General features: G+C 38.1%; 3 protein-coding genes and 1 long non-coding RNA gene across 4 annotated transcripts; 3 read left to right on the plus strand and 1 right to left on the minus strand.

Moving 5' to 3' along the window:
• Positions 1 to 1,392: 1,392 nt before the first annotated feature.
• On the plus strand, positions 1,393 to 8,349 carry LOC113679523 (uncharacterized). The gene is made up of 8 exons (XM_027196495.2): positions 1,393 to 1,500; positions 2,432 to 2,557; positions 2,908 to 3,142; positions 4,506 to 5,800; positions 6,341 to 6,484; positions 6,791 to 6,921; positions 7,140 to 7,293; positions 8,089 to 8,349. Exons 2-8 carry the CDS (start codon positions 2,464 to 2,466, stop codon positions 8,205 to 8,207), a joined length of 2,172 nt encoding a protein of 723 aa, XP_027052296.2. The 5' UTR covers positions 1,393 to 1,500; positions 2,432 to 2,463; the 3' UTR covers positions 8,208 to 8,349.
• Positions 8,350 to 10,821: 2,472 nt separating this feature from the next.
• On the plus strand, positions 10,822 to 15,997 carry LOC113679522 (adenylate kinase 2, mitochondrial). The gene is made up of 7 exons (XM_027196494.2): positions 10,822 to 11,105; positions 11,334 to 11,379; positions 11,890 to 11,966; positions 12,882 to 12,995; positions 13,915 to 14,009; positions 14,886 to 14,958; positions 15,664 to 15,997. Exons 1-7 carry the CDS (start codon positions 10,941 to 10,943, stop codon positions 15,880 to 15,882), a joined length of 789 nt encoding a protein of 262 aa, XP_027052295.1. The 5' UTR covers positions 10,822 to 10,940; the 3' UTR covers positions 15,883 to 15,997.
• A 243-nt stretch (positions 15,998 to 16,240) lies between these two features.
• Positions 16,241 to 18,447, minus strand: LOC149053663 (uncharacterized). The gene is made up of 2 exons (XR_016187850.1): positions 18,167 to 18,447; positions 16,241 to 16,909 (listed from the first exon to the last, which is right to left on the minus strand). It is a non-coding gene; the product is annotated as an uncharacterized LOC149053663 (long non-coding RNA).
• Positions 18,448 to 19,713: 1,266 nt separating this feature from the next.
• On the plus strand, positions 19,714 to 20,552 carry LOC113679525 (rho GTPase-activating protein gacFF). Its single transcript, XM_027196497.2, has one exon. It carries the CDS (start codon positions 19,861 to 19,863, stop codon positions 20,458 to 20,460), a length of 600 nt encoding a protein of 199 aa, XP_027052298.1. The 5' UTR covers positions 19,714 to 19,860; the 3' UTR covers positions 20,461 to 20,552.
• The last annotated feature ends 3,648 nt before the right edge of the window (positions 20,553 to 24,200 follow it).

The raw sequence follows: 24,200 nt of genomic DNA on the forward strand, positions 1-24,200 counted from the left end.
AGTAAAAGGATTTTTTCTTTTCTTTTTTTCCTTTTTTTTTTTTTTTTTTTATGAAAGCTAATTTCTCTCTAGCTAATATTGAAAGCTAATTTCTCCCTAGAAGGGAAACGGTAACCTACAGGCTAAGAAACTAACGTTATGTAAACGGTTTTCAGGTCCAAATATATTCTCCTGGGAAAAATCTCCTGGGAATTCTCCATGTCGAGCCAGGCGTTTCTCCAATATAAATTTAAATTAATTGTGTCAAACAAAATTAGATCAGGCAGTGAATTCGAGGAAGATTTACAATCATGTTCAAAAATATCGACTGCAAAATAATCTTTTGGAGGGTCTTAATGGGGTCGTGGCTTTTACGGCCATTTTACGGCCAACGGTCAATTTCTTCCGTTTAAATTAAAAGAAACCATTTTACAGTTGACTGTTTTTTCACGACTAATAGTTCATGTCAATTTTTATACCTAACGGCTAATTTTTTTGCCATTTAACGGCTAACGGTTGAGCTCATTGCGAACATCGTTTTATGACGTGTATAATCATTTACAATGATAGCGGAGCTCGCAGAGCTTTGCCTCATGATTATACAAAATAGTAGTAACCCATCAAGCCGAAAAAATTTGGACGCGCGACCGTACGACCGACCGTACAAGGTGCTACTTTTAACATGCGTGGTCAACTGTACATGTACCTAGAGACGTGCGGGAAAAAAAAATGCGAGCTCCGCTTTTAGGCTTGGCTAAATCTTTATATTATTAATCACTAGAAAAAAAAAAAAAGACAGAAAACCGCTAGTATGGTTCTATGCAACGGCTGTTGTTTAAACAATTATTCAGTTGCTTAATGAGAACAACAAACCATTAGCTTTAAATCTTTTATTCTGGACGAGAGAAAAAAACATTGCTGCCTACTCTCTGGCAGCACATGCGAACCCAGAGAAGTAAACAAACAAAAAAAAAACTCAAAAATATTCATAAATAGGTAAATAACGATTAATTTTTCTGTCGCTCAGGACACAATAAAATCTGCATTGATTTATCATCTAGTATATTTAGTATATGATCTGTTTATTTGGGATTTTTCCGGGCTCTTGAGGAAATATACCCTTAGCTAAAAAAAACCACATGAGACGCCCAAATTAAAGCAGGAAACATTTCGTGTTTGCTTATAATTTTTGCAATAAAAAAAAAATCACCTTCCCACGAGGCTTATTTCGAACCGCTTTTACCGTACACACGTATTTGTTGTTCACATCCGACTTTAACGAACTTTTAAACAATACGGTTTGTTAGAACGGTACAGTGCGGATGCAACAGCCCCGGAAGGTACGTGTAGGTGTTTATCTGTATAAACGAGATTCAGATTGCTTCACTCAATCAGTTGACATCTACCTGTCCAACTGTGCAAGCCGGTTTGAACCATCTTCACCCAACTGTTACCGAATCTGAATTAGCATCTGAAATGGCCAAGGACATTCAAAGGAGAACTTAGAAGAAACAAGAACATGTAAGCCTTTAAACTGAGAGATAATCTTTGTTTCAAATGACGATTATTTCGCTTTACCTAGAAAAAAAAGTTAAAGGCATTGGCATATAGAGCAGAGAAAATGAAATCCACAATGGAAAGACTAAGTCAACTTTCTAGCCCAGCGACTCCTCTGCCCTGAAACGACAGAGTGGTAGTCCACTGCAGGTTTCATATGCAATATGTGAGCTTGAAAACAGAGATAAGCAAACCATATATCTTGAAAGTCCTAAAAAAGGAATAGTTTCTAATTATTTCCTGTTAATGTCAAGCCCTGGATTGATAACATGAAATTTTTATTTGATTTTGTTACACACAGTAATCATGTTACATAATCTTTTAGTTATTTTCTTATCAAGATAGACAACTTTATGAATGAAAATAAAAGGGATCCACAATCTCCGAAGAAAAGTCGTGAAGTGCATGGACGATTAGGCTCAAAAAATGCGTTGAATCATTTACAAAAACAAACAGTGGGCGTAACTAGCAATTAAAAGTTCTCAATATGTACGATATCGACCATAAGAAATCAGCTCAGTTACTCGTTCAAATTGGCCGGTTGTCGAAATTAATGCCATTGCCAAGCCAAGCAACTTTTGGTTTTTCTTTTGGTGTTTTGGTTTCTTCCGCTTTTAGAAAATCTTGAACCCCATTGTTTGTGGCTGAAATGAACTTTTCGGTGTTGTAAGACGCCATAAACCGAGAAAATTTCGACAAACAACCTTGGATTAAGAATGGCGAACGCTTTGCCATTCTGTCCTCAACCTGACACAGTGGCGCGAAAGGCGAGTGACGTTTCGTCAGCTAATTGGCGATATTAAACACATTTGTGCTGTTACAGCTTTTCTCAAGGCTAGAAATCCTTGTAAAACACCGCAGTTTATATGATAAATATGTTCTCTTTTTCATTTAGTTTGCAAAGAAACATCCGCCTTTAAATTAACAATGGGAGTACTGTCTCTTTGTTTTATTTTTATTCTTGCTGTTTGTGGCCCATATTTTGGACAAGGAAACACAAGTCCTCCTCTAATTGAAGCAGGTAAATCAATGCACGAAAGCTTGGCTTGTTTTGGTTTTTCTTTTCCTGTTGTAGAATTACATTTCTTCGTTGGGCAACCAAACTTAAACAATCAAGTGATATTTTTATCAGAAATATGGCAATATTTTTTGTTTTAAGCTTTCTATACAATCGGTAAATATTTAGTTAGAGTTTAAAAGCCGAAACACAAAAACCCAGCAAAATTGTAACATCGAGTTTTACTTGCTCAGTTTGTATTCCTTTCCTGTGGGTGTGGAATTACGGAAAAGGGAAGCAAAAAATGGACAGATATTTCTGTCAACTTGAAGTTTAATTTACTGAAAGGAACTTTTTTCTCTTCAATGATACAGACTTAAGCCCTTGTCAACCATTACAGGCAGATCAGGGGGAACTTTGTAAAGAACTCCAAACCCTCACGCAAGAACATGGCGATAATAAATATTGCAAAGTAGGAGCATCCTGTAATACGAATATTCATCAAAGAGGTCCCCCTGTTAGACGCAAGAGCCCTTACAGATGGGGAGAGTGTTATTGCGATGAACTATTTGAAGAGATTGGAGATTGCTGCGTTGACTATGACATGTGGTAGGATATGTATATAAAGAGGTCCTTTTTAACTCGTGAATTGCGCGCATGCGCAAGAGCGAGTTATAGATACGATGTGGCGAATAGCATTCGCTCGCTCGCTCGCTCGCTCGCTCGATTGGTCGATTCCTGTAAACTTTTTTTAGATTTTAGGCTTTTGAGTACATTTGATAGTTTTTGGCGAGCAATAAACAGACGAAATGGCGACCTTTGTTGCTAAGAATAGTGGTGGGGTGAAAAAGAAGCCAATGATAATCTTAAAAGAGTTTTTTTTTTTCGTTTTAGTTTCAACAAGCGGCGCCAGCGACTGGCAAGCATTCAAGGATTCACACTGAAATAACAACAACCTTCGTTTTTCATAAAATTGTAATTTACAATCCTTGAACTTGAAAACAATCCGAAGATTCATTGAAAATATCACTTACTGCGAAGCGCTCGGAGTTTACAGATGTTCAAAAGCTTTTTCTGTTATAGCGTGAGATTGAGGACAAAATTGATCATTACGTTTCGTCGCGTGTGTTTTTCCTGTGTGAAGCAACAAAAGATGCCGGCGACTGACTAAATAACAAGTTAACACGAAAATAAAATAACACTTAGACAAACAATTTTAGCTACCGATTTTCAGTGAATTTTTAAAGAACAATTTTCTTGTAAGTTCAAGACAATTTGAAGATTCAACATACATACAACGTACTAAAATGCGAAAGTTACACACCACAAAATTGATAAATAGGCCAGAAATGAAATTCTATCTTGTTATTGATTATACGTTGCCTAGCACGTGACTTAAATCTACCCAGGCGGAGATCTAAAATGACGGTGGCAGGCTTGGCTTAGTTATATCACTCAAAACTCGTTCCCGTTTGTCTCATTTGATAAAGAGGGAATCGTTAATGTTTTCATTAAGACAGAATGGCCTTGATTTTCTAATATTTACAACGAAAGACAGTAAATTTCACTTTTCACCCACATTTACTTCCAACCTTTTCTTTTGAACCAGAAACAGAAATGATAGACGTTTAAAACACATGACATCATCCACCTTGTTAAATGTAATAGCATGATCATTTCAATTGTAATGCCTTCTTGTCCCAACGTTACTTTGTTTCTTTGCTACATTAGCGAACACTGAACTACTGTTCGTACTCTAGATGACAATCAACCACAAAATTCCCTAAACCAGATAACATTAAACATAATCTCAAAAATCATGTGTCAATTCACGAGTTTGCTCACAGAGCACTTTGATTCTAGATGGAATAGCTTTTTAACTTGATACATGTAAGTTTCGGAGTAATGGCGTATCGAGCCGATGTAACAAGTATTTCGTGTCGCATGTCATCAGGCATTTGTTTTTCCTCAGGCATACATCTGATGTGAGAAGTCAGTCCAAGAAGCTGACCTATGAAACCTGCAGAAGAGCTCCGTCAGATGACAGACAATTAGAAATAGGGTACCTGATGATCGCTAAATGTCCGCCACTTTGGAAGGGTACAGAGACTGCGCACTCCTGTAGCTCCATCAACTACACTGCTGACCCTCTGACTGCCGTACCTGTACAGGACATAGCCCAAAACATCACCTTTGCTAACACGTACTGCGCAATCTGTCATGGCAAATCAAAAGATCTTCATCTATGGAGTATTAAATTTTCCCTGTTACGGAACCGTCATCCTCGTCTTGATGACATTCGGTCTCCCCCACTTGGTACATTTTGGAAAGTCATTCCGTTTGGGGCGCAGTCTCCTCGCAAATGTGTCGTGACGCCTATTAAGAGTCACACCGAACCCAACACAAAGCTTAAAGATCTTTGTCCGTCTTATGCAAACGCTATTTTTTTCAAGATTGGTCGTGTTAAGTCTTTGTTCAAAAATCCTCACTGCGCTCTTATGGCGGGCTACAATTTGTCATCCTTTGAAGTCAGTTGCGGAGAAAAATTTGGAAGCAATCGATTTCCATTGAAGTTGAGCGAAGTTCTCTTTACATTCTCTTTGCATTCTAAGCAAAGTAGAACAAAATCAATGTCGGTTCAGGCGCTGCAAACTGATGTCAATTGTTCGCTTTCTGAGTATTACGATCCTTTCAGAGAAAAATGCATGCCACTTCCGACTGTCCCTCAAACACCCAGGAGAAATCACACACACTCGAATGCGAATTGTCAGGGTCCCAACTTCTTACAAAGCGAGTTTCAGATCCTAAGAAACGGTTCTGTGTCACTTCACCTTCTCCAAAAGATTTATCCAATTGGTAGTTACATCTTAATTAACCAAACAGTCATTTTGTGCGTTAACACTTCGCTTATTAATTACACCCGAAGTACTGGAAAGCCTTGCGGAAATGAGGGAAAGCCAGAATTGCGATCTCTAACACTGCTTGTTCTTACTTATGTTGGTTTCTCCTTGTCAATTATTACTCTCCTTTTCCTGATGATGACGTATTTTCTGTTTGCTGAGCTGAGAACCTATCCTGGTCAAAGAGTGATGCATTTGTCGTCTGCAATGATAGCCATGCAGTCAGTGTACTTTGTTACAGATCCGGATGTTGTTTCGTCAGCAGTCTGTGTCGCGATGGGAGCCTTGTTGCATTACTTGATCCTGACTTTTTTCTTGTGGATGAGCACAATCGCCTATAGTACGCAACGAACTTTTTCCAACCCAAGTAGGTGACATTGTGCTGCTCCTACCAGTGATAAGCTGTAGGTGACATAAGTGCGTGTCTTGACCACAAATTAAGTGCAAAAAAATCTATGTTCTCCAGCTTGAAAGGGAAAGAAGTACCCTTACTAACATTGATATCATGCCTAAAAATGACAGGTAACCTTCGTCCCCAACCCCTCGTAACAATTTTCCAATTCACTGGTACTCATTTACATTACTTGGTAAAAAGGAACAGTGAGGGAATCAATTTTAACACTATTTTGTCCAGACTAGGGCTCGAACCCCCGTGACCTTTCCATCCAGAATACAACGAGGTAAACATTCTGATAATTTGGTCTTTTGTAACAGACAGACCTTCCGTATGCCTTGTGAAAAATGAGTTAGAGCGCCATGAATCCATTTTGCTATTGAGATAGTCTGTGTAGAAAGGGACTAAGTCAAATGGTTACAAGTGAGATGATTTTAATCAGCCCAGAAGTGCCATAATATTTTCTACCACATTATTAGAAGCAGAGTAAACAGTATTGGTTGATTGTCGCAGATGTGAGCCTTTCAAACCCTGGAGCCATTGCCAGACACAGGAAAACCCACATTCGATACTGCATAATCTGTTGGGGAGTTCCTTTGGCTATCGTGGGAATTTGTGTAGCTCTACAGTTGACCAACACTGGAAATATCCGTTATGGTAAGTTTATCCCTCAGAGGTAGCTACCACTCCTGCAACTCATCGCATGGAAAGCTTTCGCACAATACTAGAAAAACGCAACCTCGTAAACGGGGTTTCTTTTCGGCTATTTACTAGCGCGCAAGTCACGTTTTCAGATTATTTGGTAGAAACTGGCCTAATGACGTGAAAATCTATCTCACTGTCATGCAATTTTTCTGAATCCTTGTTTAGCATGGTGGTTCTGGAGAATGAATGCAATTGCTCTATGGGGCGTGAAAAATAAACTTGTGGCATCAGTTTTGTCCTATATTTTTTTCCTTGCAGCTACTGAAGAAGGATGTCAGCTTTCACTTCCTGCCCGCACCTACGCTGTTGCATTTCCTGTCTCAGGAATGATTTTTCTCAACATCGTGTCTTTGATCCGTACAGCTGTCTTCATCAAGCAACTAGGGCAGGTACTTATTTATTAGTTTAAATGAAAACAGCAAAACAAACAAAACACAACAACAACAACAACCTCAAACACGACACAAAATCGAAATAGAGAACTAACCAGAAAATTAAGAATTTCTGAAGTTCGTTATCAATAGTGGATGAAATATTCTCTGTTGTAACGCGTGGCTGTAGAAGCATTCCACGTTTTGACCGTATATGTTTAATTTCTTTGTGTTAGGGCAACGTAGCGGCCTCTCGCCAAAGAAACCTTCCCCTGATCGTGCTGAAATTGACAGCTGTTATGGGCATCTCCTGGATTCTAGGATTTGTTATGGCATTCCATCCAACACCTTACATCGAATATCCATTCGTCATAGTCAACAGCTTTCAAGGTAAGATTATCGACAGACGTGACATTATATTATTTAGTTTCTCTACTATTTACAGAATTTACTCTCAATATGTGAATTGTCCTTCATCACAATTAATACGGTTTCTTCAATAGAGGAAAGAAATAAAACAAAAATAAAACCTGAACAACATGAAACAAACCCACTCCACACCGGTTTGATTTTGCCTGCGCCACTTTTGTGAGATGCACGTTAAAGTTTCGGTTTCCCCCTCTGAGTGTCATGACTAGTCCGGAATTGTCTCTCAACCAAGCTAGATGCGAATCTTCAACTATCTTGCCTCGGTGGTTCGCGCATTCCTGTGCAGTAAGTTGTTTCCTTTGCGGTGCTATTGGCTCCATGTGACACTAAGGGAAACTGTCAAGAGTATTAAACATGCCAGGGACCATTTTCAGACTTTGAGCCCATGTTCTCTCTCCTATATATCCCCCTCTCCTTCCCCCCTAACACAAGGTATCTTCTATAACTCCACCCCCCTACGCATAGGCTCCATATTACCTGGCATAGCCCCACCACCGTGCACAGGAGAACTATGGGACCCGGTATAACCCCACCACCGTACACATGAGATCCATAGTAACTGATATAACCCCACTAAAGTGCACAGGAGATCCATGGGACCTGATATAACCCCACCCCCGTACACGTAGGATCCGTGGGACCTGATATTACCCCTCCACCCTAGACAGGTCATACCTTTAGATAAATTGAACAGTGCAATAACCTTGGTTTTAATTTATATAATTATTCGTCATGTTTATTTTTCCTCTCTAACAGGTGTATTCATTTGCTTTTCGTTTATGGTGAACAAACGTACCTTCACGATGTACAGACAGCGATTCACAAGGGAAACATCTCCGTCTATACCAGCGGAAGATCCGGAAGAGCATGCGTAAGAACCAGGGGAGTCCCTCAATGGATTTCAAGATAATAACACCAATGTCTCCTATTGATTGTAGCAAATAAATCTAGTATTTGAAAAAACGCTATTGTTTTAATTTTCAAATAAGTTTTGAAGTGCAAACCTCATTGTCATCTATAAACCCATGGCTGATGAAGATACTTTCTACATAAAAACATATCTTAGTAATCAATGGAAAAATAGGCTTCAGAGTCCAAATGATTGTCATCTATGCCATTAAAATTAAGGAACGAAACTTTTACATTAATCACGTTTTTACGTTCCAAAGAGTAACGTAACTTTTCGAAAACTGTTTTGTCTTCAAGTTCGTTTAAATTTGGACCACAGATACCGCAGTTTTACTAGGTAACGACGTCTCTCAGCACGCATCATGGCTTCACTCAAATCGTATCGATTTAAACCAAAAGGTGAACTAAGTGGAAAAAAAAGAAGCCCGTGAAACCAAATTAATGATTATTTATAAACCACACGTTTTATTTCTTGCTATTTGAGTTGAATTCTAAGATATTGGGCACTGCTGCGTAGTTACCTTCAAAAGGCGCAGTCTTGAATCGAATATTTTGTGCATTCTTCAACGGTTTTCTAAAGGTTAGTTTATCTTTTTTTTGGAATCCCAAAAGACTGTCGATATTATGATTTCATCTATACTTTTTTGTGATTGAGATGAAAATTATATGGTCTCTGAAGTATAGGGATGTCTTTTTTTTACTTATTTATTAATTTTTATTTTTTTGAAAATTTTGGTTTATTTGCTGTATCCTTGACTCAGCATATAGAAAACAAGATGTAAACGATAAGTTGTGAATTCAGAAATACAACACAATTTAAGACAAAGTTCTTCCTTCACTCATTACAACATTTTTACTCTTGTTCTGTTTTGTGCGTGTTGTTGAACGAAACTGAAAAGCTTGAGCCTCTTTCAAGGAGTTTCCTTCTACTTGCTTGTCACGTGACGGCTCATGACGTCACCTTGTTTGCGAAGGCAACGAGAACGTAACCAACCTCGCCCTCAGGTCCTTTCTCTTCTTTCCTAAGGAAAGTACACAGGCTGCGGTTGATCGAATCCCATTGTAGGAAAAAGGGGGGGGGTAGGTCTCGACAAATTGAAAAATTGCGAGTGCATTTTCAAAATGACGCTTACGTTTCGGAGTAGACTTCACCTTCTTCTGCTTGCGGCTGGTTATTCAGATACTTACCAAGGGTTAAACTAGTAACATGTTTAGACGCTTTGTATTTACAAAATGGCGTAGTAGCAGTATTGCGAAATGGAAACGGAAAATTGCTAATTTTCTAGGTTTTGTATCGATTGCCTCTCGACCACTGAACCTGTGTGAGCTTATAGTAGGGACTAAGCAGAAAATTTTCTCTCGCTCACAATGAGAAGAAAGTGATCGATACGAAGTTGCCGTGCGTCTGTTCAGTAATAGATCACAGATGACGTCAAAATGTGGTAAGAACAAAAAAGTGGCAAACGAGGGGCAGCCGAGTGTGTCACTGATGTTCTTACCACATTTTGACGTCCTCTGTGATCTATCACTGAACAGACACACGGCAACTTAGAATCTATTTGTTTTATATGATAAAGAATTAAAAAAAGTTTTGATGATGACGTCATCTATACGTCTGTCCTCCAATAGATCATAAGTGAGAACCAATCAGATTATCAGAATGCGTGCAAAACTGAGCTTATTATACAGTGTGCTGTAGATCGCGAAGTTTTGACTGAAATACTGCTAGTCTTCATCAGGCGATGAGGTCGATTGTTTACGTGCCGCTCTTTCTAGCACGTTGGTTCGCTGCTATTAGAGCATTTCGATCCTCATTATTATTCCGGTCAGTAGATGATGTTCCCTCTTAGGTCCTCATAAATCGGCTCTTGCGTTGTTTGATCGTGGGTATCCAGGCGAGCCAAGAATAGCAGTATTGCAGTCGAAACGTCGCGATCTACATCAAAAGTGACTCTATCGTGAGACCAATTGAACAAACTTCATCTCCTATCTTACACCACGATGAACAATAAGAACATATTTTATTACAATGAGTATATAATGTAAGTGGCCATAATAAAAAGGTTTCTAAAGCTGACTTTCCGAGCGTCAGTCCTTCGTCAGAGCCAAAAAACTCGGAGTATCGGTGTTTCTGTATTTAAAGTATTAATCGACTAAATTCCCTCCCGTTATTTCCGACATTAACTTTCTATGATTCTTTCGAGGTGTTGCTGTCCCATGATCCTGCCGAAATCAATTTTCACTATTGCCGTTTGAAAAAATTAATTTTGTTTTATAAGACAGTTTCTGGTAATTTTTTTTTTTTTTGTATTTTTACACGTTACATTTACGATCCCGCTTGCTGAAGTGGTGAAGGTTTTTTTTGCTGCACTAAAGACAAATGCATTCAGCTAGATTTCAGTTTAAATTTACGATTTAGTGAACTATTTGTGCAAAATTTTGCTGCGAATCTTGCATGAAAGTGGTATTGTTTTCTATTACTTTGTATCAGTTTGCTTTTAATTGGAGAATCCTTCGACTCCTCAGTCCGATTCCAGGTTCTGCTTTTCTATTTTTCCAGCGTCATTCAATGCGCATGTCGTAACGTGGAGGCCACAGTTCGGTAGATCGCCCTTTGATCTTCTGTAGTCCGTACCGTGGGCCGTTTCGTACGGTGTAGTATCTTTGGCTACAAATAATCCCTCATTTACCGTAATATTATGGCCCCACCGGGAGATTCGCAAACATTTTTTAAGGCCGAGGGTGGAAGAGGACAAACTAGTCCGAAAGAACTTCAAGAAATGGTTTCAAAAGCGACTCAAACTGTCAAGAAAGGAGTGAATGGGATTTTACTTGGCCCGCCTGGAGCTGGTAAAGGAACACAGGTTTGAAGATTCCGTATTCGGTCTTTCGACATTTTCCGTGGACCTTAAGAGATGAGTCTACTCTACCTTTACTCATTGGCTTGTTTATATTTTGCTTGTTTTGTTTCTTGTAGTTTCTTTTTTTTTTTTTTTGCAACATTACCGTACGATCTTTCGTAAGGCTTCGATGATTCGTCTTACTGATCATAAACAATATTGCATTAACGCGTTGTTGGTTTCTAACCTCAGGCACCTAAACTGGCTGAGAAATATTGTGTTTGCCACTTAGCAACAGGTATGATTTTCGTTTAACAAATAGGTCTCAACGTTAATTTTTGAATCACGATCAATTGGCAAATTCACTCTGATTCATTTCCTCTTACGATAACAATAAACCGGAATTTAACCCTGCCACCACAGGATCTGAATATCAATTGTCCTCGTTATGTGCCTTACTTTTCAAATGATTTTAGCCTTGAAAACTTGTGATGGAGCCTTGACTTTTGAAAGGGAGAGGTATATTACACCCTTTCACTCCCAAAGTATCATTAGTAATCTTCCTTACTGTCTGCAATACAATTCTTGTAATGTTAGTTACAAGAATTTGGATTCGAATCAACTAAAATCCCCTAAGTTATAATTTCTTTGTTCCCATCAGGTGTCTGCTTGATATTGAATAAATTTTGTAAGGAGAAATTCTGTCTTGATCATTCTTTCAGTCAAAGTGCTAAAAGTTGCCCTGGAAAGTGAAGTGAAACACACAGCTGTCAGCCTAACTAAACAGTATTCTGCTTCCAATTTTTAGGTGATATGCTGAGAGCTGTTGTGGCATCTGGTTCCACTTTGGGTAAAAAGGTCAAACAGGTTATGGACTCTGGACAAGTAAGGAAGACCTCAGATCATGTTCAAAATGTCTCTTCTCAATGTGAATTAGCCATTGAAATAACTGTATTGATACTGAAACACTTTTTTTGAGGCATGTATGTGTAGCTTTTACAATGGAAGAGTCTTTAGGGAAGCCAGGGGCACAAGTCATAGAACAGAAAGAACAGATTATAATATGTAGTTATGAAGCCCACAAAAGAAAGCAAAAGTCGTAGAACAGAAAGAACAGATTACAATATGTAGTTATAAAGCCCACAAAATATTAAGTGATTGAGGGCAGAGGGGTGATGATTATCCCTTCATGGTGTTTGCAGATGCTAAGTTCAAACTTAGTCTTTTAATTTGTACTCTCTGACTTTCATGTATGTTTTAGTATAAGTTGGAGGAGGAATTTGAAGATTGATATACATTGATTGATTACTATGGGGTCATAAGTTGTTTAAGAAACTACCAACAAATTAAAGGAAAAAGCCGAGGAAGGCTTGATACTTTTTCTGGAACCCTTCCATTTCACCAGGTCTCCATGACAATTTGCTGGTACTGGGTCAGATTATGTGAGTTGTGTTCCCTTGTCCTCACTGATTTGGATTGTACTTCTCTTGTGTCCTCTGTACAACAGAGTGACCATCAGGCCCAAAGAACAAAGTAATCATTGTCCTCACTGATATTGGTCCTTTTTTCCTGTGTCCTCTGTGCCACAGACTGACATTAAGGCCACTTCTTCTCTTTTTTGTTACCCAGACCACTTTATGATTTTATTATGATCATGGCTGCATGGTGGTTTGTGTACAAAGCACTAGCAATGTGGCACATGACCCATCAGTACCTAGTTACATTCTGCTTAAGTGTTTGATGAAATACTGTACCTTACATGTTTTTTTATTTATGATTCTTTCCACCCCACATTTTCAGCTTGTTAGTGATGCTCTTGTGGTTGAACTGATAGATGACAACCTTGGTAAACCTGAATGTGCAAATGGATTTCTCCTTGATGGATTTCCAAGAACAGTGGTTCAAGCTGAAAAGGTAGCCACCTTGTTCCTTTTAAGATATCTCTTGTAATTCTCCCCTATAGTTGCTGTGTATTTATTTTTAATTTAGTAAGTTGCTTAAGTGGGGATTAGTATTCAAATGTGTAGTGTGCTCATCCAGGAGAGAGTGGTCCATCAGAGTGACTCGTGCTTCTGCAATTTGAGTTTAGTTCATCCTGAAAATGAACATTTGTCAGTGAGTTACTGTATATGTACATCTTCATGTTTGTGAAAACTCATGAATCCTTTCATTCCCAAAATCTCTTTACTAATTTTCCTTACTGTTTGCCATGGTTATAAAATACATTTTGTTGCTTTGTTATTTTTTATTGACTGTTGTAAATTAATGTTTTCATGTTATTTTGTTTTGTTTCCAATAAAGTTTTGTGTATTACATGTTAAAAAAAAATTACAGTTTGCCATACATAGCTTATGGTTTTAGTTCTGAGAATTTAGTATTGGATCAAATGATAATCTTCTGCTTGATATTTTTTTAAATTTTCACCACTTGTCTGCTTAATACTGTATTGATACTGTGAGGAGAAGGTATGTCTTGGCCACATCAAGGAGTGGAAGGATTAAGAGAACACAGTGGCATATAATAGCCCAATGGAAATCTGGTACTGTGGCCTCTGTGGGATATGGAGGGCCCCCCTCTTCAGGCCCTACTCTACTGATACAATATCTACCCTCCCTTAGCAATTATGTTAGGTGTTGGTTTTAGTGTGCATGTACAAGCACATTTGTTTTTCGAAAAAGCTTCATGATAAAAGTACCTGTGCCAAACTTGAAGTAATTATTTCACCTCATTTTGAAGTTATTCCTCTATATTTTTTTATCTCAATATTTTTATATTTTTGTACATGTACCTTCATGTGAAATGAATGTCTGATTTAATTTTGTGTTTCCTCCAGCTCGATGAACTTCTTGAGCAGAGGAAGACAGGACTGGATGCAGTAGTAGAATTTGGAATTGATGATTCTTTGTTGGTGCGACGTATAACTGGAAGGTAGGGCAGCTCATTCATTGGATCATTTGGTTTCACTGGAAAATTTAGTATTTTACAGGTTAAGGGACATTATGCAGATTGTATTCTAATACATTGTGATTGATAATCCATGACATTTCATGATGTTCAGATGTTTTCTGCCTCTTTCAGTTTTCAACTGAAGTTTAATCATGGCTTCTTTCATTGGAAATGTTATTTTTAGTCAGTCTCTATGACTGCTCATTACCTCTCCTATGTTGCATGGCTTCCTTGGCATCATGTAGAAGAACACGACCCTTGTACAGTAATGTGTCACTAACCTGTAAAATCCCTATGAAGGTTATTCCTGACTCATACTGCTCATTACCTCTCCTATGTTGCATGGCTTCCATGGCATCACGAAGAAGAACACGACCCATGTACAGTAATGTGCCTCTAACCTGTAAAATCCCTATGAAGGTTATTCCTGACCCATACTGATACAAACCCTTAGCATTAACCCTTTCTCTCCCAACATAGCTTATATATTTAGTTCTGGGAATTTAGTATTGGATCAAAATAATGTTAATCCCCTAATTGATATTTTTTCTATATTCTTATCACTTGCATACTTGGTATTGTATTGATATAGTAAGGAGAAAATGTATCTTGGTCACTGCTGGAAGTAAAAGGAGTTTAAAAATCATTACATCATTTGTATCTTGCTCAGTATTGATATATATCTGTTTTCTTTCGGTTATAATTTCCTGTAAAGCTTAATTTTTGCTGAGTATTGTCATTGGATTGTGTTTGTGTGTTTTGTTCATGTTCATGTACTCAGCTCTCATGCGTAACATCTGTAAAAAGATAAAGGGCAATGGATTGTAGCATTACTTCTTGTGTTTCTTTACCTTTCAGATTACTTCATAAACCCAGTGGCAGAACTTACCACAATGAATTTAACCCACCCAAGAAACCAATGACTGATGATGTATGTTATTATTCACTAAAAGAAATTGAAAAAAAAACAAACAAACAAACAAAAAAAGGGAAAAAAATAACATTCTAGCACATGATCCATTTTGCACACTTACATAAATTGTATCCCAGTGGGAGGTTGTTAGTAGGATAGTTTGCTACATCTCTACATGTTTTGCCCTTTGTGGTTTGTGGATGGAATACTACAGTGCATTCTGTTGTGTTTTCTCATGGCCCACTCTCTATATGTTAAATTTCTCTTGTATAATTTTTTGGGACCTATTTGTACCCCTGGATAAAGAAAGGGACTGTGAGAGTGAATTGTCTTGCCAACAAAGCTGTATGGTAGGGTCCTGTATTACGTATAATGCATTTCTCAATATCAGCTCATGGGTTTTCATCCAAAATGAATCTGACATGATATTTTCATTTCTATTTAATGAGATTCAGTGGCATCAGTTGCTCCTTTTTTGGTTTTCTTTATATTTTGTTTGTTTGTTGGTTGTTTTTAAATTTTAATTTACTGATTGATTTATTGGTCAGTCTATGCAAAATTATAGGATTTATATTTAATCCTGTAGACCTTCAGATCCATTTAAACCAAACAGGAGTCTTCAGAAAAGAAAGCCTTCCAGGTTTCCTGTCCATACTACTCCATTAGCTTTGATTCCGATCAGCGTCTTTGTTAAAATTAACACGAGCACATTGTCGTTTCCAGATCACTGGTGAACCTCTGGTTCGTCGGTCAGATGATAACGAGGCCACTCTAACAAAGCGTTTGGAAGCTTATCACAAGCAGACATCACCGCTGGTTGATTATTACAAGAAGCGCGGACTCCATTCCAGAATCGATGCTGCTGAAACCCCGGATGTTGTTTTTAATAGTGTTCTGAATGAATTTGAAAAAGCTAGAGCTCGGGCAAAGAAATTTTTTTAAGGGCGAATCTTCTTTCGGATTTCAAAATGAATTAGGTGGTAATTTACTTAGGAAAATCATATAATGTTTTCTTGTTACTTATGTAATGTGTGCAGTAATAAATTTCCGTAGGAGTATATTCAAAGTGAGTTATGATGAAATGATTAACATGTTACTTCTCCCTACAATAACCATATATTATCCAGCAGACAGGTGGTGAGAATATGTGATGTATCAGGTAGAAGTTGCTATCTTGATCTAGCACCAACTTCTTGTAACTAATTTACAAGGAAAATTTGCAGCAGCTAGAGGGGAGAATTAACAATCAGATCTTGGGAGTTAAAGGGTTAAATCAGCACAAAAGATAAAGATTCTCAAATTCGCTATCTTGTGATTCCTCATGTCCTGTATTTCTTTCCTCAAAAACAAAACAACGCTGTCTTAACATCACAGTTATAGAGATCACCTCTCTTCCTTCCACAAACTTCTGTTTATCAGCCTTTATTTCTGCCATAAGCGAATTAAAACGGTCAAGTTACTGCCTTATTCCAAATCTCGGAAAGTCCATTCTTTGCTATGCCTTGCACTTCGCCCGATAATTTGGAGGTGTATTTAAAGCGCATTGCCCAGGCGAAAAGTCTCTTAGTTTCCGTAAATCGTCTGTCCGACAGTGTATTGTGAATGTAAGGAGAGGTAACACACATCAGAGGCAGGGTTAAAGGCTCCATTCTCTGTTCGGGGTATTTTTAGGCGAGAGATAAATTTAAGGCAACCTTTAGAGAATTGAGGGGTACATCTTGGGAGTGACACGACAGCCAAAGTTTTCTCTGGTGGCCAGCTACGTGAGGAGGGGGGTATTGGTGTTTGTGGTGTTGCGTTAGTACTATAAATAAAATCCATCGTGGCGGTGTTGCGGTCATCTCAAATCCTAGGTGTTGTGGTTTGCGACGAGACGCCTAAAATTATTTGCGTTGTTGAGGTTTTTTGTCTAGTCAACTCCTCTGTAGTGCACATGTAATTGTTGACCCCATCAATCTCCACGTCAGAACTAAATTTAGGTCAGCGAGAAAAATGCCGATTAGTATGTAAATCGACTTTATTCACCTATTGTATGAAAGTGCGTTGTATGGCTTAGGGATACGTTTATGTGGGACTAATTAGTGTCAAAAAATCGTGCACGAGTACAAACCGGTGTCGGCGTCGATGTTTCATCAAGTTTTCGAGCGGTGATGCAATGTTTCTAGGCACCTTTACCTAGGATCCTGCATTTACGTCTCTAGCTGACACAACATTTGTTCAAAAGTTCCGTATTCGCTACTGTCGAGATCGTGTTTAAGCGCTCGTCAGCTCAATTTCGTGCCGGAAGTCTGCTGTCAATGCCGAGCCTGTGTACACCTTTCATTCATTAGCTTCCTTGAAATTTACATTTCAGAATTAAAGGTTCAGACAGTAAAAATTAATTTTTCGATAGGGAAAATACCCTGACTGAATTTTGAACGGTATGTTACGCCATACAGTATGGGAGGAACGATGGCAAACGGCGGAGCGAAAACATGCGAGAGGCTCGGATTAGTTTTTACGGCCCGACCCAGAACTCCCTCAACTTTTTTCGCTTCGCCGTTTTGCCGCCCTCCATTTTATTCGCTGACAGGCCAACATATTCTTGTCTTTTGAAACTGAATAGAAAATAGTTAAATCCTCGTAGATTAGGTGCATTTGCGGTTATAATCTCCCAGGGAAATATTTCATGAACGAGTGACCCGATTTCATCATTTACCCAGAAAAGTCGCCAGGCACCTTTTCAACATTTATTCCGTGCGCTGGGTGAAAACCCGCGCTTATTAGATTGGTGGAAAATAAATAACAATTTTCATTGGGCAAACAAAATAAGAAACTAGTTAGTTCCGCTTAGAAATGTAGCGTTTCCTTTGAAGAGTTTACGGCCGAGTAAAGAATAGATTCGAATCGAAACTAACGGTTCAAGCATTCAGAAGCTAACACTACTAACACTTCTTTGGGTGTATCAAAATTATTCTCTATGGCCGTCCCAGTTCTAATGGTTATTTTTAAGTAACCTATTGTCCTCACTTCACGTCAGAGGAGCCGTCTTCGTGCACCTTTGCGATCGCGGAGGTTCAGGTCGAGACCGGAGGGGGTGGATAGGAGATAAGGAGTGTCAACCGCACATCGCCAGTTCTCGCGCCTTGTTCAAGGTATCCAGTGCAGAAAGACGACGTGTTCACGACACTTAATAGTGAAGTCAATGAATTGTTAAGAAAACTACTCCCTGTTTGGCAGCACTCACCCATCCAGAGCATATGAAATAAACGAGCGAGCTCCTTCAACTTCACAGCCAGCCCTCCAAGAGGTCATTTATCTTGCTGAGATGCGTTCTCTTTGTCACATCATCACCTGAGGCTACCGACATTTCCCAGAAAGGAAATGATCTTAAACATGGTCTGAGAACAAATAAAACCACCGCTGTTTAAAATAAGAGAACCAACGGAAGTGACCTAGTTTGGTTACAGAAGTTATAGAACTCAACAAGAGACTGTTATGATCTGGTTAATGATCCAATATGCGTTCTTGTTTTGACAGGACTTTGCATAGCTTTATTTAGTGTTTCAGTGTCCATGAATTCGAAATTAATTATAACGTGGTATTTATATATAACAACTTTATTTAAATAATAACATATAACATATTATTATTAAAAAAGGGTTATAGAAGGGAGGAACTTAATCGTCATTGTAAACTATACCCCAAATTGAAAAGGTACCCTTCTTTTAGCGTCGCTTCTCGGGTCGTTAAAATGGCCATGGATCGCTGAACAATGATTGTTTTGAACTCAGATCAATGGAATATTTCAAAGCTGAATGTTTCTACGACGATCCGTACAAGTTCACAGATTAATGTGCGTGGCATTCAAAAAAGTTTTTCAAGAAAGATTTTTTTCATGAATGTAGCTAGAAAACTTTTGATTGAAAATGCATTCTTCAAAGATTGACCCCTGATTTTCTGTAAGAACGTTGGCTGGCGAGTTTCTTTTCTTTCGTGTTTTTTAAATTTTTAAATTTTCTCTTTTATTTCGTGTTTTCGCACCGCCCTATCCATCTTCGATAACTAATCATTCCCTACGTCAAAGAAATCAGGAAAAAAAAGTCAAAACTAATTTTTTTCGTCCTCGATGTCATAAAACGATTAGCGGCTCGCCGGTCACCGTGACGGTCAAGGAGAAGATGAAACTCTTCAGTGTGTGACTTCCGATTGTGTTGCGTTACTAGCACGGAATAAATTTTCATTGTGATCTCCTCCATCAGACGCGTTTTTTCAGCCTTGAGTCACGTCCGCGATTAGGTACGTGCGGTCATGCTCGAACAAACGCGCTGTAGCCGTGAACAGAATAGAGAAGTAGTTTCACAATACAATAGGACAATCTGGGTCACAGCGTGTATCATGTTTCACTTTTCTTGAATGAGAAATCATCTGACTTTTGGACCGAGGAATATAAAAATAAAAGTGACGATTATACCAGCAGTCTAAATTTGTCCACTTATCGAGGAAGGAAAAGTATACTTATCTTGGAGAAAAATATCGTTTTAAGTCCCTTCCAACATTTTTTTTTTTGGTACTTTATCGGTTTACAGGATCTGCCCTGCGAGTAAAATAGAACGAAAGCTCTTGTGAAACGAATCAATCAAGCGGAAACCGGAAGTGACATTTGCTTATGTTTAATCCTCTGACGTAAATGGAATCTCCATTTATAGTTGGATTTACTTCAACAGACTTCTATATCCCTTGGACAATTACACAGTCAGGAGTTTCCGTCGAAATCAAAGGTGAAACTTTGTTGATTATCCATCCTGACCATATAAAAGCAGTGAGATACTCAAGGATTTTCGCACATTAATCTGTGAACTTGTACGGATCGTCGTAGAAACATTCAGCTTTGAAATATTCCATTGATCTTAGTTCAAAACAATCATTGTTCAGCGATCCATGGCCATTTTAACGACCCGAGAAGCGACGCTAAAAGAAGGGTACCTTTTCAAACAGAGTAGAACTGTTTGGAAATTATGGAAAGCACGATTTTTCATCCTTAAAACGACTGGTTTGTTCTATTACAAGAAGAAGAGTTACTGCACCGGTCTGGCGCTTGGGGTGATATCATTGAAAGACATTTCAATGCAAGTTGACGAGGTTGGCGATCGAAGGAGAAAGTTCTGCCTAAAGATTAACGCAGATGGGAAGAACTTTTCTCTTTGTTGCTTTTCCGAGGACGAAAGAAACTCGTGGATGACAGCCATATTAACAGCTGTTACATCGTATGTTATCAACCATTACGAAGGGGCGAAAACCGACGAGATCAGTTACATGACAAGAGGTAAAAGTCTATCGCGCTCCAAGTCTTTCGATGCAATCACTGGCGCAAAGCTTAATCCTCCGAAAGCTTCAACCCTGAGTACCAGCGCTACTGATCTAGATCGAATAGTGTTGCGAGATGCGAAGTCAACTCCGCTTCCGAAAAGAAAGCAAAAAGCATTCTCCCATTGGGATTTCAAATGGAGAAACAGCTACATAAGCTTTGACGTGATTTGATCGGCGAGAGAACATTACATTTTTTTTATTTAAACGAGATTGCATCAGTGAATTAAATTATCAACTGAAATACAGGTCATATTTTGTACATACATTTTGGATGATTTTTTTAATCCGCAAGGAAAGAAACATTGACGTTTTTAAGTGTACGGATAGAAACCACAAGTTAAGTGCCGGAAGTTGCAGTATTTGTGTCGGCTTGGAAAATATTGTACCTACGTTCCGTTTGTAAAGAAACCTGCTCGAATAATAGCGATATCTGTATTAATGATATTATTGTAAATAGTATTTCTTTTGTAAATAACGATATCAGAAATGTTTTAATATATGCTGATTACATGATTTGATACATAATAAAAAATATCTATTTAGAGCTTTTTGTTAAATATTTGCGGACAACCTATGACGTGCTATGAGATATTTTATACTTGACGTATGCATCGTTTAAAATTAACCGTTTATATCCATAGAGCTGAAGTAATCCGCCATACATTTGACTTCATAATCTTTTTAAGAGAGTCAGATGAAGCCTCTTCCAAATTTGTATACAGACAAGCACAAGCTCAACGATCACGTTTTACATTCTCAAAACCTCGGAAGTTGATGTATTTCTGATCTTGAAAGAAAAATTCGGCTTTAACCGTTGGCTTGAAATTTTATGCGGTCATAGGAAAACTCGACAGTGTGGGCTTTTCTGAGAATTTGATGCCAAAGGTGAAGTATTGACGTTCGATTGCTGATTACCCCCAAATTCATAGGTTTGATTCAGAGGTATGCCTCGATTTCAAGTTGCCTTTAGTTCGGAAATTAAGCCGAACTCTAAACGGAACTCTGAACTTAAACAAATGATCTAGTTTTGTGAATGATTTTTTTTTCTGCGCTACATATGCACGAAAAATATGCTAGTCTTTTTCCTGATTGCGAATAAAAAGTCTTTGTTATCCAATGCTTCGGGGAAGGTGACTGAAGGAAGCGCAATATTTTCCCGTGAAATCGTTCAGTCTCGCCCACAAGGCTGGAACGCTTTTTTTTTTTGGCGGTATTCTCAAGTGGTTGAAATCACTAAGTCATCACTAAGACAACAGTGGGAACGCCTTTTACGAGAAAGTACTAGGTCTGGAAAATCTCTCATCCAGCGTAGGAAATATTCCGCATGCCGTAAAGTCCACCGTCTTACGAAATACAAAACTAACCACTATTTGTTGTAGGAGGATTAGTTCATGGTATTAACGTGTGCTACAAGCATTTTATCACCGTATCCATCGATATCGGCAAGTGTTTTTAAAATCAGTTTTGAAGCCAAGTGTTTTAGTTTTCTTTCTCCTATTTGGTCATTGAATGTATAATATCACTGATATTAATTGTTCATCAAACATTTCGCCGTGGCTGAACAAAAATGAATACAATCACAATAATAAAAAAACAAAACAAAACAAACTAAAAATTACAATAAACTCAGTGCAGAGAAAAGAAAAAAGGTTTTGTGCTGCTAAAGTGAAAAAGATCACGACTTAGAACTGTAGCCCACCAATCTCGAGCCCAGGGTCAATTTGGCTCCTTGTCAGCGGTATGGTCGTCATTTTTCCTGAAAAATATGCAAAAGAAGCTTTTAAATCTTGGTTGCTAAAGAAACGTCAGGTAACATAAATAGACATCTATCTTATGTTCCCGCATAAGTTGCGGACAATTATCCGCTTGAATGATTTATGAGTCAGAGGGAGCAACGCCAGTTCTACACTTTGTAACGCATTCTTAACTTACATGTAACACCTGTATAATCATTTGTATCTCTTGTTATCTCAGTTTCTGATTTAAATCCGTACTTTGAGTTCTTTTGCGATGTACAGTAAGATCCGCTCTCTTGGCTGCTTAGAAAGAAATTGATCGATCCGATTTCTCTGAGTGTTATTGTTGTTCCGGTGTGATAGTTTTTTATTTTGTTTTGTTTGTTTTTGTGTGGTACGTTGAAGATAAAAAAAATTGTCTGTTGATCAATACATGCTTTCCTTGAGGTAACTTGTATTGAAGATGATGTTCTTGCCCGATTTTTTAGCGAACAATTTGCACTAAGGTTCTGCGTTTTGCTGTCTGCTTGAGTTCCTGTATGAATTAAATATCCATTCAACGTTTCTCGGAAAAACTTACACTTATTCAACATATTCTAAGAAACATACGAGATGTTTACTCTGTATTGTCCAACTTTCAATTCAAAATAGATGTGCGTGGTAGGAATAGACTGCGAAAAATCACGTAACTATACAGATTATCATTAAACTGAACGTTTCACATCGATACTGAACGTCTCACATCGATTTTTATCGTTATAATTATTAGAATGAGCTTGAATGAACATTGCGGTTGGACACTGTGCAGTAGGCCGAGCTCAATTCTTAAATAACTATAAACAACATGCTTTTGCCTCTGTTAATCGATAACAAGCGCTATTTCTCTACGCATGACTTAGTGTTGTTTTAGAATGTTTCCGTGTTTATGTTATAATATATATGAAATAAATCAACATTACTCAATAAATATGTAACCTTTGTTTGTTGAAATTTAAATCAAGCGCCTGCATTTCCTTGCCAAGATGCCTAGCTAACATAAAGACCAATCCAGGTATCACCATGGCAGCTATTGGCAACTCAGCATATTGCCGTGCAACCGTGCAGAAAGCTGAGCCATTTCCACCTCCTGAGGAGGTTTGCGTGACTGCGTAATGTTCACAACGATGGTCTAAATTTCGTCACGTAAGAAAGGGATTCTAGTGCGCCTTTCATTTCCAAAGGCGCTGTAGAAATCAAATAAATATTAAGTAAACAGATAATTAAAATGGAAAAATAATCAACCAAAGAATACTGAATTGATCAGACGGGGAATTTTCTGGAGTAGCAACTAGAAGAGGTATATATGGAACTCAATAGGGAGAGTCTTCTGCTTAGAACTTCAAAGTGAAAGGGTCAGTATGACTTGGAGTAATCTTCCTTCCTAACTTGACCTATACTGGAGGAGTGGAAATGAAATAAAAAAAGTAATGATAAAGAAGGGAAATGAAATAAAGCAGACAAACGATAATTAAAAAATAGTAATGATAAGAAAATACAGGATCTGCGCCGCGCGGAAACTGGTGATGAGAGTCTCAATGGGATCTACCGTTTGCCGTTGACAAATTTTTTAGGGCCTATCCACACTAAGTCGTAAAAAAATTAACCGTAAAAAATTCTCTGGTAAGAACAATGGAAAGATATAAACCATTAGCCGTAAAATGGCTAAAATTTTAACCGTTTCTCGTAAAAGCTATCATCCCATTGAGACCCTCTTTATAACGGGGTATGATTTTGTATTTAACTCAATGCTTCTTTTAATTAATAAGTATTCTATGGTGGTTCTTGATATTTCTCAATTACAGAAAGTGAAAGAAGCATTGACGTTTTTAAGTGCATGGATACCACACATCTATTAATATAAATCAACACATCTTTTGTTTAAGTCGAGTGCCAGATGTTGCGGTATTTGTGTAGGCTTGGAAAATATTATACCTTCGTTCCGTTTGTAAAGAAACCGTGAAAAAGTTCTCGAATTATAAGATCTCTGGAATACTGATACCATCGTAAATAATATTTCTCTTTGCAAATAACATCAGAAATGCTGAATATATGCTGATTACATTATTGGATACGTAATGAAGAAAGAATCTATTGATAGACTTTTGTCAAATATTTGCGGACAACCGTTGACGCGAC

This window comes from Pocillopora damicornis, chromosome 1, assembly GCF_964200805.1.
Source record: "Pocillopora damicornis chromosome 1, jaPocDami1.2, whole genome shotgun sequence".
Classification (NCBI taxonomy): Eukaryota; Metazoa; Cnidaria; class Anthozoa; order Scleractinia; family Pocilloporidae; genus Pocillopora; species Pocillopora damicornis.